This window comes from Rattus rattus, chromosome 3 (assembly GCF_011064425.1).
Source record: "Rattus rattus isolate New Zealand chromosome 3, Rrattus_CSIRO_v1, whole genome shotgun sequence".
NCBI classification, from domain to species: Eukaryota; Metazoa; Chordata; class Mammalia; order Rodentia; family Muridae; genus Rattus; species Rattus rattus.
Window position 1 is genome coordinate 188,575,650 of NC_046156.1, and position 15,729 is coordinate 188,591,378.

The window sequence follows — 15,729 nt, forward strand, 5'->3', positions numbered from 1 at the left end:
AATATCTGGAACCGTATTCAAGCATCAGGAATACTTATCTGTTTCTGAATGGGCAAAATCTCTACAGAAGGTAACTCTGCCACAGGGCAGATCTCAAGTACGAAAACACAAAATCACCTAAGGGAATTACTCTCAGAGGTATTTCAGGTGCTCCACCATTTTGAAGAAGAAACAATGAAGTGAGAAGAGAGAAGAGGAAGAAGAGAATGGAGGAGGAAAGAAGAAGGGAGAGGCAGAGACAAGCACAGAGTCAGACAGACAGTCAGTCAGCTAGACAGACATGGGGTGGGGGGCAGACACGCATTCTCCTGAAGCCAATACAAAAGCCAACAGCAAGCCTCACTTCCTTTCTGATACACACACAGAGAGATGTGAAAATATTGGCAAAGGCATTGGAGGAGGCTCCCTAACTTATCTAAATCAATAGCAAAGAAGAAAAACACAAGGCATAGTATATATAAAAAAAAATCAGTATTTATTTACATTCCATGTATTTTTAAAACAATGAAGAAGCTGAAAAATATATTCATAAAGAAAGTAATTCATCTTACTCAACCCATTTATACTTTTCATAAAACCAAAGACTTAATTTAGATGTACAGGTCTAAGGGAGCCCAAAGAATTCTTCCTGCTCAACCTTCCATCTTTAGCTGAGACTCAAATTACAGGACCGTGGGCAGATGCATACTATTCCACATCCACACACACGCAGACCCAGACCGCATACGGGTAATCAAAGAGCAACAGGCAAATCTGCACTAAAAGACACGGCTATCACAGTGCAAAACATTAGGACTTTTCCCAATAACAAAACAAGAAGAAATAAAAATAAAAGCAAACGACAATAAAACTGTGGGATTTACACAGGAGAAATCACAACTGGCAGCTAGCTGGGTCGATGCTACCACAGTAACAGCACAGTGTTGTTCTTATTCAAGTATGTACAGTATCCATAGGCTTGGTTTTCAGACGCATAGGTGAGCAATGCACCAAAACTTTACACACCACAGAAAACAGCAAACGGGAAGGGGACACTTTACCTTTAGATTTTTTAAGCATCCCAAGCCTCTTCGCACCACCACCACACACCTGACGTGATCATTCACTCATTTGTACATCTCTGCAAACAGCATCAAGACTTATAAAAATACTGACAACGGCTCGACATTGAAGGAGTTGGGCGACCTGAAACCACACATTGAGTAGTTTATAACGGCATTCTTGAGTCTCAACCGACTCAAAGTGTCTCTACCACTGAGGTCCCTCAAGCTTCGTCACAGCATCACATCCGGAAACTTCTGGTTCTCTGAAACGGCTGGAAAGGTTTCCTCAGTGCCCACATGAACAGCTGTGGTTTGGCCTTGGGTTTCTCAGGAAACAGAAGTGCTTCGCTCTCTGGGGTAGGAAATCGTTCCTGGTAGACTTCAGGGTAAGATTTCTGAAACTGAACAGGAGTCCAATATGAGACAAAAAAAGACACAAAAGAACCACAAAGATCACACAGTCAAATTGTAAAAGTTCCTGGTCCCCTTTGCTTTCTTTTGCTTTGGTTAAATTATCTGATGCTGATGCCCATACTGCTGCCTTGTCTTTCCTGCAACTCTGTCTTCAAAAGAAGTTTTCCTTGTAATCAAATCCCTCAAACATGTTCCCCCTGTCAGCTATAACTAGACCTCGCTGTGAACACCAGTCACAAGTTCAGTCTGAACTGAAAAGAACTTTTGTTCTACACAGAATCTGGCCCAGCTGTTTTACCATCTCTCTCCTTTTCCAACTCGGACCAGACACCTTCTACCCAACACAGAGAAGAGAGAACACGCTGAAGGGATTACTCCACAGAAAGTGTAAAGGAAGGGAATATATTCTTCCTTTGATTTTACATCACTCAACTCTTCTCCAACATTAGCAGAAGAAAAGTGAGAGAGAAGGCCAGAGCCTGTATAATCAGGGAATAATCCGACATTTGTTATTCGAGAGTCCAGCTTTACAGGGAACTACAGAGCAAGAATAGCGAGGTAGCACTTCTAATGTCTACACATAGTAGGCAGACACAGGAGGATGGATAGGGAAAGGCTGGACTGCACTACAGAGTGAAGCTGTCATTAAAAGAAAGAAACAAACAAAAAGAAAACTAAATATCATCCACCAGAGTGAAGACTGGTCTAAAAGGATGGCCAAAGTACACATAAGGTTGGAATGGAAAATGTCCTCCTGGTACCATGGTTTGAATATTTGATGACTTTGGGACTTTTTGAAAACTGGGAGCTCCAGAGAGCCTGTCTGGAGGAGGTGAATCACTGGAAAAGCAGATCCCTGCAGGTAAGTGACCCTCCCCATTTCCAGGGATGGGCCAGCGATTCTCTGGCCCATGGGGACACGAAGAGCCTCTCTGTATGACCTTGCTGCCAGGCACTCAGTGCTCCAGCATCCCTTGCCTGCCACAAGGAGCAGCCCTGATACCACAAGGAGTCAGCGAACTCTCCTCCAGCCCTTAAGTTGCTTCTATCAGGCCGGCCTTCACACGGACAAAAGCTAAGGGATGGTGTGCACCTTTCTAAATGACGCTGTTCTCTAAACCCTTGGCTTATTGCTTCACTCAGGAGGAATGGAGTTTGGCTGACTGGCATACTGAGTGAAGTCTGAGACAAGAAACCACACTGACGCCACAAATTTCTGCAAGGCAGAAGAGCTTTTGCAAACGCCTAACGCCAAGGTGCAGGAGAGAACCGACTCTGACAGGTGTTGTGAATTCTACGTATGTGCACCTGCACATAGAGCACGCACACTAAATATTTTCCTTACAGTCAGTTTCTGAAGTAACTGTTTAGCTGACTCATATCATGTCAATAGCAAAACAAATGACAAATGTCAGAACCTAACTCTACACAAGAAATGCTCAGTAATGTGAAACCCATACAACTGGGGAAACAATGTAGCGAAACTTGGAATGCAGAACCTAGATCAGATTTACAGAGAGCGAATGGAAGGAACGACTTGAGAAGAGGGGAGGGAGGTGCCTTCAGAGGAACAGCCTCTTTACCTGCTTCAGCTTCTTCTTCTTCTCCTTGTTGGAGAGTTTGTCATCAGCGATGACTTCTTCCAACAACGCTGCCAGGGGCTCCTGGGAGCCATACGCCCTTTGGTACTCAAACTCCTCAGGACTAATTTGACGGCAAAATGAAGGTGCAGACAGGGTGATGTCCATATCAGCTCCTGGGTATTTTATCTGAGATGAACACAGAACTGGAGTAAGTTAGACTATACTTCCAAAATCTGACTCATAAAAACATTAGGAGGCAGAATGTTAAACTAAAACACTAGTAAGATTTTGTGCTTACCAATGCAAGAGCGTGTGTGTGTGTGTGTGTGTGTGTGTGTATTTATATATTATACATATATACGTATGTTAAACACATACATATGTGTATTTGTTTTTTCATGGTAATTATATCCAAAGCAGAGACAAAGGTGAAAAAAACATGTACTTTCTTATGCCACTGACATAAATTCAACTCAAACAATCAAACTAAAAAGCTATTGGCCATATGCAGTCAATATTTAAAATATATTTAAGGTGTTTGACTCTGCAGTGATGCATCTGGGAATTAACTCTTGGAGAAGAGTTGTGGATCAGCTCCCTCCCCGGATATCTAGCTATAAAACGATTTACTAATATATTGCTTGCAATACAGAGAAATAAAGAACTTAAGCACAGCTGGAGATGGTAGCTCATGCCTGTAATCCCAGGACTCAGGAAGCTGAGGGAGGAGGAATGGCCCGAATAAGGCCAGCCTGGGCTACATAATGAGTTCCAGGCCCCCTCAGTCTTCAGTATGAGACCCTGTATTTAAAAACAAAATAAAATGAAACTAAAAACTAAGAAAATATAAAGCCTAGAGCACCACACTTAAGATAATTATGTATACATTTCTATAATGGAATGTGGCATCAATATGGCATCAATCACATAAATATGTCACATACATATCTCATAATGGCATTAATCACATAATAATAATAACCCCAACAGCAGTCACTCATTGAAGGTTGGCTATGTGATAAACACTAGAACATTATTGTAAGCACTTTTTTCTATGTATTAGCCTAAGTATTAGTTATCGTTCTGATTTTACGGATGGGACAAAGAGAGTGAGGCAGAGGCTGAAGCACAGAACATTATTCCTTTGTCGAATAAGGAGGGAGGCAGGGTAAAGAAAAGGGCACACCCTCCATCCACACAGCATTTGCCTCCGGCGTGTGCTCTTGGTACAAGTGTCAATCAAGAGTATTTACAGATGATGTCACATTGTATTACTAAGTAAGAAAAACTAAGTTACTAAAAAAAAAAAATCAAGGAACATAATAAATGGACAGAGGAGGAAAAAAAGATGAATGCATATTGTGGCCATTGTAGTGTAGCTCTAACTCTGCTCATTTTGTGTATATATAATCTGTATTTCCAAACCTGTTCAATGAGTTGGGTTGATACCCATATGGCAAGGACTGATGTAATAAACCAAGCATGCATCCCATGGTTGTTCATGGTAACAGCAAACTCATGCCATGTTTAGTAGCAGACATGCTATAAGCACGTTGTTCCTGCCAACTCACATAATCCTTGGCACGCTTACCTGGCTCCCTGCCGCCAAGTTTACGGAACTGCCTAGGTCTCCCCCTTTACCTGCACTCTGCGCAGGTGAGCCACACGCTCCTCGATGGAGGTCTGCAGGACCAGAGGGACTTTCAGAATCTCCTGGTAGTTGTCCATCAGAAACGTCACCAACCGAGCAGCTAGTAACTCATCTAAATCTACCTCGTCCTTCGAACACAAGATGCACCGGGAAAATGTCTGAACCATCTGCACCAAAACAAAACAGAAGGCAGGGGGACGGTGAAAATGCACAGAAATGAGTGGCCTTGTTGACTTCTCTAAACTGAATGCCAGTTGGCAAGACAAATGTGAATGGTTGGGGTAATATCGGGTGCACATCCCACGGGCACCTAGACACGAGGGGCCAACTCCCATGGGAATGGCCCCCACCCCAACCCCAAAGAGACTCAGGAGAGACAAGGTTGTCTGAGGAGTTGTTAGAACTCCGCATTTCATACAAGGTATAATGCACATATATGTTAGCATGCATGCATACATATACACATGCATATATTCTGAAAATTATATAAATTTAGCACAAAAACTAAAACTATATAAATTTAGCACTTTAAAGTTCAACAAACTTCATAGCTACTTGGCCAAAGAATATCCTAGTTTCATTGCTTGTTTTTACTCTATGTTCCTCAACCATCATATGTTTCCTTGGATAACGTTGTCTCTACAATTGAAATACACACTTGAGAGTTGTCTTTGAACAAAGAAACCATATCATATGATGAGACTTTTAATGATAACCAAAAATAGAAATACATAATTTTTACATAAAATATAAATATAAAAGTGTATAATAAATCTATATAATGTATAATTATAAATAATTATAATATAACAAATAATAAATACATAATTTATAACTATTTTATATAAAATATAATGGCTGATATAAACAATATAGTTTATATAAATTCATATTACTACTTCACTTGACTCTATGCTCTGGATTAAAGTTACATGGTGCAGTCTGTTTAGTAATACTAAGACTTAATTAAGACTTAACTAAGGGGCTGGAGAGATGGCTCAGAGGTTAAGAACACTGACTGCTCTTCCAGAGGTCCTGAGTTCAATTCCCAGCAACCACATGGTAGCTCACAACCATCTGTAATGAGTTCTGATGCCCTCTTCTGGTGCGTATGAAAACAGCTACAGTGTACTTATATATAATAAATAAATCTTTAAGAAAAAAAAGACTTAACTAAGACTTAATACTGTGTCACTTTATCTTCATGTTTGCATATAGAGAGAAAGAAAAAACTTGTGCTTGGAAAAAGAAAATCTTCAGTAGATTTATGAAAGCTTTGAAATCATATATAATAACACTTTATATTTTACATAGAGTGTGGTGTGTGTGTGTGTGTGTGTGTGTGTGTGTGTGTGTGTGTGTGTGTGTGTTGATATAGAGAAGAGGTACAAGTTTTTTCTTTGGCTTTTCAAAAGGTCTCTTTAGCCCAAGAAGGGCTGGAGAGTCACCCCAGTGGGAGTCTCACTCCTCTAAGGTGGGTCCAGGGGATCCCCCAGAAGTAAACCGTGGCTCCGAGAGCATGGAGAGGACACATAAGGTATTAGAGAAACCACCTCTCTGCCAGACTGTGTGAGGAAAACCAGGAGGAGCAGAGTGTAATCCGCAGCAGACAGTGGCAAGAAGACAGGTGACAGGGACATGCCGGCTGGAGCACACAAGTTGCAATCAGGAGAAATTCTAGGAATCTTCCCACCACCAAACTACTAATGAAAACACATGGAATGTATCAAAACTGTTGGAAAAGTAAATTTCCAATCCCCAGATGGATGGATGGATGGATAGATAGATAGATAGATAGATAGATAGATAGACAAACAAACAAATAAATAAATAAATAGGTGATTAGGTGATGTGATGGACATATTAATTAGTTTTAATTAAGTATTTCCATAGTGAATGCATACATCAGAACAGCACATGAATCCATAGATGTATGAGATCCTCCCTCTTCCCGAGGGGTCTCGAGCAGCTGGGCATCTCCTCCCTCCTTGCACCCGTGCAGCTGCTGCTTCTCCCATTGCATGTGCTGTCTCCCTTGCTTGTTACGGAAGCCGTCACAGCGCCTCCTCTCTGGAACAGGAGAATGTGGTTTTCCTGTCTGCTCACCTTCACTGTCTTTGTTGACGGTTGGTAGTCATTCATAAAATGGTAAGAAAAGACACAGCAGCTGTCTCTACAGGGAGAGCCTGTTCCCTACTCCTCTTCACCTCCCACTCTGCTCTTCGGGGACCGTAGAGCAAAAGCAGAGTCTGGGTGGACGGCTGGCCGTGCTCTTGCCTGGCTTCTCAGAACGGGAAACCTGACCCGGTTGCATTTCGGACTGAAAACACAGGTCGCGGGCAGAGGTTAACGACCTACCAGTGTGCGGGTGCCGAAGCCGTCACACAGTGGCGGCATCTCTCTGTTTAAGCAGATCCTCGCCATCATCCTCATCAGCAGCTGTAACTTCCTCCTGTTTTCAGGAGGCAGAAGGAGACAGCAAATCTGAAACGCCTCGGTTGCCATTTGCTCCTTCGGCAGCAAACCTGATTCAAAAGAGAAGTTTCACCGTTCAGTACACAGCCTGCCCGCCTGGGCCTCCTTCCCCACGTTGTTACTGTTAGTTATGAAAAAGGTTTTCACCTGTTCAGTTACACCCGGCAGGGTGTACAACACACGTGCTCTGGGACTTACGAGTCAGCGTAGAAAATACAAACCTTAAGCTGGGATGAGATGTGGGACAAACACAGCCCTTTCCCCTCTCGCCCACAACCACGCAGACAGAAGGAACCAGTTAGCCCATAGCATTCTCTCCCGGGAAACCAGGATCAAAAATGTAGTATAGAAAGTGCATCATGTTAATAGGACAACCAAGATGGATCCCGATAGCTGCAGAAATGCATTTAGTAAATTCAACATCCTGTCACGATAAAGCATCCTCAACAGATTAGGAAGAGAAGGACCATAGTGAGGGGCTGGGGAGATAGGTCAGCAAGTGGGAGCGCTGGCTGCTCTTCCAGAGGACCCGGACCCAGTGCCTACACAGCGGCTCACAACTGTTTGCAGCTCGAGTTGCAGAGGATCAGACACCCTCACAGAGACATACATACATACAGGAAAAACATCAGTGCACATAAAACAAAAATAAATAAATCATTTCAAAAAATCATCTCCAAAACCAAACAAAAACTTGAAAGAACCATGACTACACCCAATGGCCAGAATTTGATCCCTGGGATCCTTGTAAAAGGCGGATGCTGTTGCTTATTTATCTGTAAGCACTCCTATAGCAAGATGGAGGAGAGAGAAGGGATTGCCCAGAAGCACAGGCTGGCTTCTGAGAGTGAAGTGCAGACAAACAATCCGCTCAAAATTGAGGTGGAAGGGAAAAACCAATACCCAGAAGGTTCCCCTCTGTGCCAGACGTGTGTCCCAATACGAGTACACACATGCTCTTATACACACACACACATGCTCTTATACAAACACACAGAGGAAGGGAGGAGGGCTAAGAACATGATCTGTTTGAGAGAGAGACACACAGAGACACGGAGAGACACAAACAGGAAGACAGAGAGACAGAGAAAGATGATTTGCATTATATTATACTGATGAAAGAAGTCAAAGGGTTGGTTTTTTTTTTTTTCTGTATTGAGAAACATGCTCCCGTTCCCCACTTTTTATTCCACACAGCTGTGTTTAACAGCACACAGCTGCAGACATTACACGACCTGACTTTAAAAACACTATGAATGCTGGAGAGATGGCTCAGTGGTTAAGAACACTTATTGCTCTTCTAGAAGAAAAATGTTCAAATCCTAGCACTTGTGTTAGGAACCTCACAAGTGCTGGTAACTCCAGCTTCAAGGGATTCAATGCCCCATTCTGGTCCTGCTGACACCAGCAGACAGAGACACAGACACATAACAGCTCTACTATTCAGACAAAAGGAACAGAATAAACTGTAGAAGTGAACCTATGTCCTTCCACCAGCTGATTTCCAGCACAGGTGCTAAGGACACGCACAGAACAGCCATCCCAACAGTGCAGAAAGCCATCCACATACACAAGGGTGAAAAGAGATCCTGATTCCTTACCAGTCTCACAAAACACAGCCCAAAATGGATTAAAAACTTCAGTGTTAATACAACAAAAGACAGGCTCGCCTCAAAGCCACAGCATCCCAATTCTGGAATTGAAGGCCTGACATGACATAACCAGAACAGAAAGACAAGTGCCTCGTGACCTCAATCGCATATGGAATCTAAATGAAGTGATCTCACAGAACTGAGAGTGGATGATCGATGGTTACGACAGGCCAGGTGAAGTGGCAGTGTTGACTAATGTGTGTTAAGAAGCAGTCGGGTACAACTAGAAGGCTCTGGGACACGTGACATTGCATAGTCAAGTGACGACAGAAAACAATAACGGCAAAAAAGCTGTACAAAAATATTTTGATGTTTTTCTCATTAAAAAAAAAAAAGAAGAAGAAAACCAGCTCTAGGCTAGCAAGATGGCACAGCAGGTGAGGACACTTGCCACCAAGCCCTATGACCTGAGTTTAAATGTGGGACCCACAGAGTAGAAAGTGAAAACTGACTCCCACCAGTTATCTTCTGGCTCCCACAGTACACGTCATGTTGTGCACATCCTCAGATACACATATGATACCATGCACATACAGAAATGTGATTTAAAAGTTTAAACGTCTGTACTTCATTACCAAGGCACTGCACAATCTGCACCTCATACTTAAGCACCAGCACTTCACGGAGCTTAAATCCCTGGGCGCTTAGTGACTAATGATAGGTATCTTCTTATGCGTGCTTATAAGGAGATCATCTTTTATAAAATGTCTATTAAGAGTCCATGCCTGCTTTTACTGTACTGTCTTACTGAAGAGTTTCAAATACATTGCAATGTGTTAATTATTTTACCTGTTACCGTGGCATAATACTAGAGAAAGGGCGATGTAAGGAAGAACTGTTGGCCCCCAGTTTAAGGGTGTCATCAAGAAGAGGAGGGGGTCACACAGTACGGTCACAGGGAAGCACAGAGTGATGAATCCTTACACTCAATCCACTCTCTGTGTCCATACGGACTCCACTCTAGTCCCGTCTATGTGCATGGGCTTTGCCCACATGTATGTCTGAACACCACATGTCTGCCTGGTGCCAATGGAGGCCAGAAGAGGGCACCAGATCAGCCACCATGCGGGTACTGGAACCAAACCAGGGTCCTCTGGAAGAGCAGCCAGAATTCTTAACCACTGAGCCATCTCGCCAGTCCCTCTAACAGTGACTCTAAATCCCATCATTCACACTCAAAATTAACTGTAACATCTGGCTTCAAGTATTTTCTCAGATATATAAGCAGTGCATGTCATTCTCTCTCTCTCTCTCTCTCTCTCTCTCTCTCTCTCTCTCTCTCTCTCAGCATTTTAATGGTGTGTTCCTTTTTTAATGTAATTTTTATTGTCTGGAATATTCGTCTTGTTTTGTTTACTTTTCAATCCACACTATAAATCCACACTAAAGAAATGTCTTTGTCTTCAAGAAGAAAAAAACTAAACATCAACGCTTTTGTGGGCCATTTGCTTATCTGACCTTGGTTTAGAGGGAGACTGAATGACGTGGACATAACCATGGTGGTTCTAGGGGGAAGCAGCATTAGTCACAAATGACAGCCTTCCGGTGGCCTTTGTGAGAGAGGAAACTGTTAGAGAGTTCTAAAGTCACTCACAGGTCAGAAGGGGAAGAGTGTCAGCTAACCACCTCTGCAGACACTGACGAAAAGCACAGGCGTGGGAGATCGCTGGGAACAGATAAAAACAAGGTCCGATTGCCTCAGTTTCAAATCACACCAGTCTAACAGCACCCAGAGGCCACACACACCTCAGGGCTTTTCCTTCCATTGGGAGGTGTGGACAGAAGGTTACTCAGTCCTTTTCTAACACAGAGGCCGAGCACCCAGGCCAGATGTGGGAAGGGAAGAGGTGGAAGGGCACCCTCGGAAGCCCTGCAGACACCACGCCCCTTCCTGGCTCCAGTTTTTCTTCATGTTTAGAGACTGAGCACGCAGACAACATCGACATACGCTTTTATAAGCTGAATGCTTCCCGGCCTGCTAGGCCCACTGGACGGTCAGCCTGGACTTCCCTATGCTTCAGCTCCTTTCTCTCTTTCTACAACTCTGACTGAGCGCGAGGGCCCTGATGGTGTGAATCTCAACATCAAACACACTCCTCACGTTGAGAGGAGATGCTACCGTGGGTGCTTCCCTTGAGCTGGCCCGCCCTGGCTCATGCTGCGTGCGTCTCCAGTTTGGTTACTGGGATGAGGCAGGTACTCATGTCGGCCCCACATCTCCCCTGCCATTACTGTTGCTGTTCATGGGGCGTTCTACCCAGGAGCGGCTCATGCCCACAGGTCACAGCTTTCCTCAAAGTGGTTGCTGCCCTGCTGCAGGGGCATGATTGGTTTAACAAAATTACACAACATTGCTGGTGAATGAACATTTACTTAGGGCCACAGCAACATTATCTACCATTCTCAGAGAAAAAACACAAGTCTAATCTCCCTGACCCCTTTTTCTACATTTTCTGATAGAATATTCCAAGCAGGAGACATTTCTAGTCTTAATGAAGTCAATTAGGTTGCATTTGTATTCACTGTTTAAGTTTTCTGTATGTATAGCTTTGCCTACTGGAGATTACAAGAATCCTCCCCTACGTTTTCCTCTGGCAGGTTTTAGTTTGGTTTGTTATGTTAGAGTCTTCGATCCACACTAATATAAAGTCCAAGCAAGCGCAAAGAGAACAGAAAAGCTCACTTTTCCCAGTTGTTCTAACGTCATTTCCTGGAAACACTACCCTTTCTCTTAGGTTCTCTTGAAAAGCCACTTGCTATTGGTCTATGAAACTGTATTTGGACTTGTTCAAAAAAGTAATGAGCTTTGAAGACTCTTGGGAGGGCCCCAGAGCCCCAGAAAGGCCACAGTCATGTCTGTTGAACAAGGGGGTAATGGTAGGGGGTTAAAGTTTCATTTTTATTGAAAACAGATAAAAAGAAGAAAAAAGATTACACTGACCCAAAGGATTTAAAATACTTATCAGTTGGCAAGAAACTTTTCTTAAAGAAAGACACAGCAAGAGAAACTATTTCTTTAGAGATTATTTTTTAAAGGAAAGGTAAGCAGGTTACCTCGGGAAATTATTCAAAAGTTCTCCATGCTCAAGACAATGTACTTTCCTGCATGAATCTCAAACACAGCACTTTAATAATCTCTTTTGCTTTTAGACTCAGAAAGTTCTTTACTCATGGATGGAGATTTCATGTAGCATTTAAAAATATTTTTATCTTTATCTTGCTGAAACAGTATGGGAAGATTCTTGGACTTCCTTTCCAAAAGTTTTGTCAATCGCCCTAGTGATCACTGATATAAATAACTTATACATTTGGTTACAGCCAAAGAAAAATCTGGGCACTTTCCTAAATTGCTACCTTTACAGAATACCTAACTCTACTTTATTTTACAATCATCACAGACACTTGTGGGTGAACAGACATCTGTGTCTTGGCCCATCTGCATCTGCAAAAGCTCCAGTCAGAAGACTTGAGCCCTGAAAGATGGCTACCACCACCCCCAACATGACGTACACAGAAACAAGAGCCCTCTGTCTGTGCAAGCACACTAACTAGCCCCTCTCCCAGGGAAGAGCTAAGGGACAAGAACTGAGGTGGCCTGGAGAGCATAAGGTAAAGATACTGTTCTACAGGTCACCTGGCCAACCAACCAACCAAAGCAGTGAACACTACCCAGCCACTGGGATAGTCTGCACTATACACACTATACACAACTCTCTAGCATGCACTTACACACACACACACACACACACGCGCACACACACACACACACACACACACACACACACACACACACACACACACACACGGATCTCAGTCTATTGACGGTCCAGTGCGCAATGACTCTAGTGAATGGCATTGCCATTTCCAAGACTCAAGTCAGGAGGAAACAGTAGATATCAAAGAGCTGCCACCTCAGGCTTCGGGTTCTCTGGCAAGGCAGGCAGCACAGCTGAACTGCTACAGTCACACACAGGAACACACGTGAAGCGGGGACAAGCGAACTCCATCAAAGCCTGAGAACAAGCTGGAGTCCATGTCCCCAACTGCAGCCCTTCTACTGGAAGTATCCATGTAGCATCAACTTTACCACCGGTACCTCAAGCCCCAGACCACCAGTTCCTCCCATTTGTCTTTTTAGAAGTCATAAATATAAATTTGTATATGTATCATTTTTATATATATCTTAAACATACACACACACACACACACACAGTTCAAACTAGATATACCTATAGGATGTTAATATAAGCAAGGTTAGTACAAACCAACCGTGGGCCAACATTTCTAAACACCCTGCTTGACTCCGTCTCGTTTGCTGACTTAACTTCATCTAGCCTCAATATGTAAAAAGCTAAATGCTACACGAGTCAGTGGACTTCGTGCTGGAATGTGTCATTAGGACACTTGAGCGTCAAACGCTCGTCTTGGAAAATAAAGATCAACTGTGGATAGCTGGCTTGGTTAGACTGCTGAACCAAACTGAGTAGCTTGTGATCATTGGTAAAGAATAAGATTCACATTGCCAAACATATCAAATAAGATTATTTTTTCCTTTCTGATTCCCTTCCCATAATTTTAAATATTGCTTGATTCCTGAAAGAGGGTCTTGATATGTAGCCCAGGCTGGCCTCAAAGAGATCTCCCTGCCTTGCCCCCTAATTGCTGGGATTATGGCACGGGCCATCACACCCGTGTCCTTTCTTTGAGATGCCCAATTTCATACATCAATACAGATCAACAGCTCTAGTCACAAGGTCTACCATATTCAATCAAGGAAAGGCATGAGCCTCAAGAAATAATATCAGCTAACGTGACAGTCACATGCATTGGAAAATGTTGGACAGTTTTCACCATCTACACAAAATAGACTGATTGCTTACTTCAAAAGATAGCATCCTACTTTAATCAAAACCATGAAGTTTAAGAGATGGATAAATCCTACTAAATTTAACCAATATATTTAGATATTTTCTTTTATCTACTGACTATATTAGATATTCTTTGTTAATCAGGTAAACAAATTATAATTCTCCAGTCTAGGTTTTTTCCTTCTACTACAGGAAGATACTTTAAAAAATGATTTCCAGGGTTGAGGATTTAGCTCAGTGGTAAAGAGCTCGCCTAGCAAGCGCAAGGCCCTGGGTTCCGTCCTCTGCACAAAAAAAAAAAAAAAAAAAAAAAAAAAAAAAATTCCAATACAGTTGCCATATATATATTTATATATATATTATATATTATATATAATATATTATATATATTATATGTTATATATTATATTATATATTATATATATTTATATTTATATATATTATATATATATTTACCAGCCACATTTAATAGTCTGTTCTGATAGCTAAAAGCAATAAATTTCTAAATGCCCGTCATTCTTTACCTCAAATCCTTTATATAACTCTGATAGCAACTGGGGTGTGAGGCCAGCTTTAACTCCTACCTCAGCTCAACTCAAAATGAATAATTGTGAAAGACAAATTATATATACATTAAAAAAAAACCCAACAGATTCAAATTGGAATTTGTGCTTTTAAAAAAAAATGCTCCAAGTCATTCTGTTTCCAAATCAAATAATGTTTCTACAGAACAGTATAGAGATTGAAAAGGAGACGCAACTGTAAGGGCTGACTTTCAGTGCAGTCTTTAGGAGTCTGGTCTAACAGTGCTGGTGGCACTGAGCATGGATAATGAGAAATGACTGGCTCAGTCCGTGGGCCCCTCCAGCATCACGAGAGACATCGTTAGTCACAGATGCACATGTGTAGAAGCCCCCAGTCAGACTCAGCTAGAAACAAAACACTAAGAAGACGCAACAGTCTCCAGGCCCCATAACAGAACTTGGTTGGTGGCACACACCTGTATTCTAGGACTTGTACAGGGGAAGAGGGGGCCAGGAGTTCAAGGTCAGCCTGAGCTCCGGTGAGTTCGAGGCCAGTGGGTGTTCATGAGACTGTATCTAAAAATCAAATCAAAACTATAATGGATCAACTAGGCTCAAATAAAATACCCAAGAGACCCAGTGTATTTAAAATCCCATAATAAACTAGGTCCTCTATTTATACCAAGCGGTGTCATGTCTAAAAACAATCACTCCTAAGACAAGGTGGCTCAGTGGTAAAAACACTGGCTGTGGAAGCTATGCAAATTTGAAAAGAGAAAACCAACCGTACAGAGTTGTCCTCTAATCTCCACATGTGCACCCATGTGTATCATACACAACACATACACACATACACACACACACACACACACACACAAACACACACTAATAAATAAAAATGCTAGAAGTAGTTACTATTGCATATATGATTTACAGTTATTGTCGGAGAACCTACAGAAGCATGAACCTAAAGTATACTAGTACACTGCTATGAGCTCAGGTAACACTCTCATACACCTGACATTTTACTTGAATGATATGGCAGCAGCCACACCTTGCAAAAAAAAAAAAGAAAAAGAAAAAAAAGTATATATATATATGAAAAAAGAAAGGGATGTAAAGAAAAATGAAAGAAGTACAATGGGGGAGGGGAGGCGGGATGCTAGCAGTGGGTGCTGGAGAACAAGGGCACGCTAAGAAAGCCCTCTCAAGTCTGCAGAACTGAGGATATCACACAGCATGCATTTTGACAAGAAAACAGTACTTACAGCTCACAGGGAAATCTGATTTCCAAAAGGAATGGAACAATAGCAATAATGGCCTTCCCCCCGTCTACCATGTTCCTTCATGGCATAAACTCTAAGGTGTAAATCTATATGAAGAATAAAAGCAAGTTTTACATGAACAATAACATTACTGTACTTACTTTGTATATTTCAAGTATCAAACGGTCCTATAAAAACTTGTGTCTTCTAATAAAAAGATTGGCAATGTACCTCCTACACTGTTCACAGTCATA

At 42.2% G+C, this 15,729-nt stretch overlaps 1 protein-coding gene across 1 annotated transcript in view; it reads right to left on the reverse strand.

Moving 5' to 3' along the window:
* Positions 1–452: 452 nt before the first annotated feature.
* Positions 453–15,729, reverse strand: part of Depdc1b (DEP domain containing 1B) — a 68,900-nt gene continuing 53,623 nt past the window's right edge. Inside the window, exons 8-11 of the mRNA XM_032896867.1 lie at positions 7,050–7,216; positions 4,682–4,858; positions 3,041–3,226; positions 453–1,444 (exon numbers count right to left, since the gene is read on the reverse strand). Coding sequence (XP_032752758.1) covers positions 1,283–1,444; positions 3,041–3,226; positions 4,682–4,858; positions 7,050–7,216 — 692 coding nt within the window. The 3' untranslated portion in view covers positions 453–1,282. The remainder of the gene's footprint in view (positions 1,445–3,040; positions 3,227–4,681; positions 4,859–7,049; positions 7,217–15,729) is intronic.